Source organism: Mytilus trossulus, chromosome 13 (assembly GCF_036588685.1).
Source record: "Mytilus trossulus isolate FHL-02 chromosome 13, PNRI_Mtr1.1.1.hap1, whole genome shotgun sequence".
In the NCBI taxonomy this organism is placed as follows: domain Eukaryota; kingdom Metazoa; phylum Mollusca; class Bivalvia; order Mytilida; family Mytilidae; genus Mytilus; species Mytilus trossulus.
In genome coordinates, this window is record NC_086385.1 from 40,057,595 (window position 1) to 40,060,150 (window position 2,556).

At 33.9% G+C, this 2,556-nt stretch overlaps 1 protein-coding gene across 1 annotated transcript; it reads left to right on the forward strand.

Annotated features, from left to right (window-relative positions):
* The first annotated feature begins 449 nt into the window (after positions 1 to 449).
* LOC134695495 (complement C1q-like protein 4) lies at positions 450 to 2,189 on the forward strand. The gene is made up of 2 exons (XM_063556774.1): positions 450 to 610; positions 1,750 to 2,189. Exons 1-2 carry the CDS (start codon positions 478 to 480, stop codon positions 2,163 to 2,165), a joined length of 549 nt encoding a protein of 182 aa, XP_063412844.1. The 5' UTR covers positions 450 to 477; the 3' UTR covers positions 2,166 to 2,189.
* The last annotated feature ends 367 nt before the right edge of the window (positions 2,190 to 2,556 follow it).

The following is a 2,556-nucleotide window of genomic DNA, read 5'->3' on the forward strand; positions in this document are numbered from 1 at the left end:
TATGATAACACCCCGATAACTCTAAAACGTGAAATCCAAAATTGATGAAAATCGAAAAAGAGCTCCAGTCAATAGTTACAACATTCACCAAATTTCCATGCAATTTGTTAAAAGTTGTTGAGTTCTTTTCCGACATGTTTACGATTGACGGACGGTACGACAGACAGCCAAACGGACAGACAACGGTATACCATAATACATCCCGTAAACGGGCGTATACAAATTGATAAAACAAAACGAAGTTCAACCCTATCAAAATCAGAAATAATATCAAGTGCGTCGAAAGGGTTTACAGCTCCCTCTAATGGCCAAAGCCATAAAGAATGTGAATGCGTTCAATACATGTATTCATTATTGATAACTTGTGTAAAATTTGTACGACACGAACCGTGTATTTCTCCAGATTAGGTAGTTAAAGTAAGATTTATTATTGTAAGTCTTATCTTTATTTTGACAGTAGTCTATATCTATCATAATATGTCGAATGAATTAATTGTTTTGATACTATGCGTCTTTGCGAGCGTTAAAAGCCAACAAAGGCATCTACTTGTTGAGGAGGATTTGGCACTCCAGGTGCAGAAACTTACGGAGAGATTAATCAAGTTAGAAGGTAGGATGTAGTGTGTACTGCCTGAGCATCTTAGTAACCACTTAACTTTAGTGTGTAAAGTTGATTTTATATTTTTAGACAAAAATACTCTAATTGTCTAGGATTGTCAGCTTCCTGCCGAAAGTCGGTGATTTCTCTCCTGGCACATCGGCACCTCCACCAAAAAAACTTACCCACAAACAACTGTCAATAGTGCCGAAAGTGGCGTTAAACAATAATCAATCTACTATTTTTTTTAAATATTTAGCAAACATCTATGAATCTCATTGAGATAATTTTGTACTTATGGATTTACATTCCTCTTTTTTTCTCTTTTTTTAAACGACACATGATTTGTTAAATGTACAAAAGACATTATTTTGGAAAAGAATATTACCGTAATATATGTTTTAAAAAAAATACAGCAACCATTTGATGCATATTGCATTTCCTTCGATGTATCGTGTTTTTGGAAAGTGTGCACAACTTTTTTTATGCTATTTCGAATAGACGGAAACAAGTATTACAGTCAGACCTTAAAATTCACAATTCATAATTGAATTTGCAGCAGCAAATCACAAAAAAAAACACGTTTATAACGTCACAGTCTCAAAGCTGATAGACAACAAAAATGAGTCAATTATAAGATGTGTTACATTCAAAATTAAATTAATTAAAGACGTATAATGGGAATAATAAAAAAAAATATCTGACATGTAAGATAGAAAGATAAGAAAATAAGTTACAGAAATAATAAATATATTATATATTATGGGATAAATCTTAAATATGTCGGGTATAGTGTCTTGAGAATATAATAATTGGATCACTACACATACATTTATATTTATATTGTAAAGAGATATCACATGAATTACATTAATATATTACAAGTATTACAATAAGATACACCAAACTGAAGTAATCTTGCAGTAAAAGACATGGACTGCAATTCGGAAACACATTTTATTTTATCAGAAACACATAAAATAAAAACATCTAGTTCCAATAAAATAGAGCGTCTGAATGCTCTGAAAATTATTGAGACGATTAGCGTTGTCTTATACGAAAAATAGTGTATCAGCTTTCTTGCAACCGCTCGCTATGCTCGCTTAAAATTATTTTTTTCCTTTTTCTGTAATACATTTTGTACATTTCAGATTGTGTAAAGCAACGAGGAGTTGCATTTACTGCTACTTTAGGTGATCATCGTACAAATCTCACACTTCACGAGATTCTACATTATGACCATGTTATGACAAACGAAGGCAACAGCTTCAGTGGCGTTACTGGAATGTTCACTGCACCTTATGATGGAGTGTATGTGTTTGACGTCACTATTGGAGTTAACGGAAATGGAGCGACTGATGTTTCCATTGTAAAAAATGGCGTATATCTCCAAAGAGTTTACGGACATGCTACTACGAATTGGGAAACTGCTACTGCTAGCGTCACGGTTCATTTAAATGCTGAGGATCATGTTTACGTAAAAAATTCCAACTACAATCACGGTTTGATTGGCCACGACTTGACGACATTTAGTGGTTTTATGGTTCAGCCAGACTGTGCTCTATAACGAATTAAAAACTATTTGCTGTTGTTTTATAGTTTATGCTTTCGATATTACTAGAAATAGGAAGATGTGGTATGAGATCCGAGTGCCAATGAGACAACTCTCCATTCAAGAAACAGTTTGAAAAAAACACATTAAAGGTTAAGGTACGGCCTTCAACACGGAGCCTTGGCTCACACCTTACAGCTAGCTATAAAGGACCCCAACAATTGCTTGTGTAAAACCATTCAAACGTGCAAAAGCAACGGTCTAATCTATACAAAAACAAGAAACGAGAACACTTTTGAACTTCATAAAAAGACGACAACAACTGTACATCAGATTTTTGACTTATGACAGGTGCACACATTTGCAGCGGGATTAAACAAATGTTAAACGTTTTAATGGTACTGCA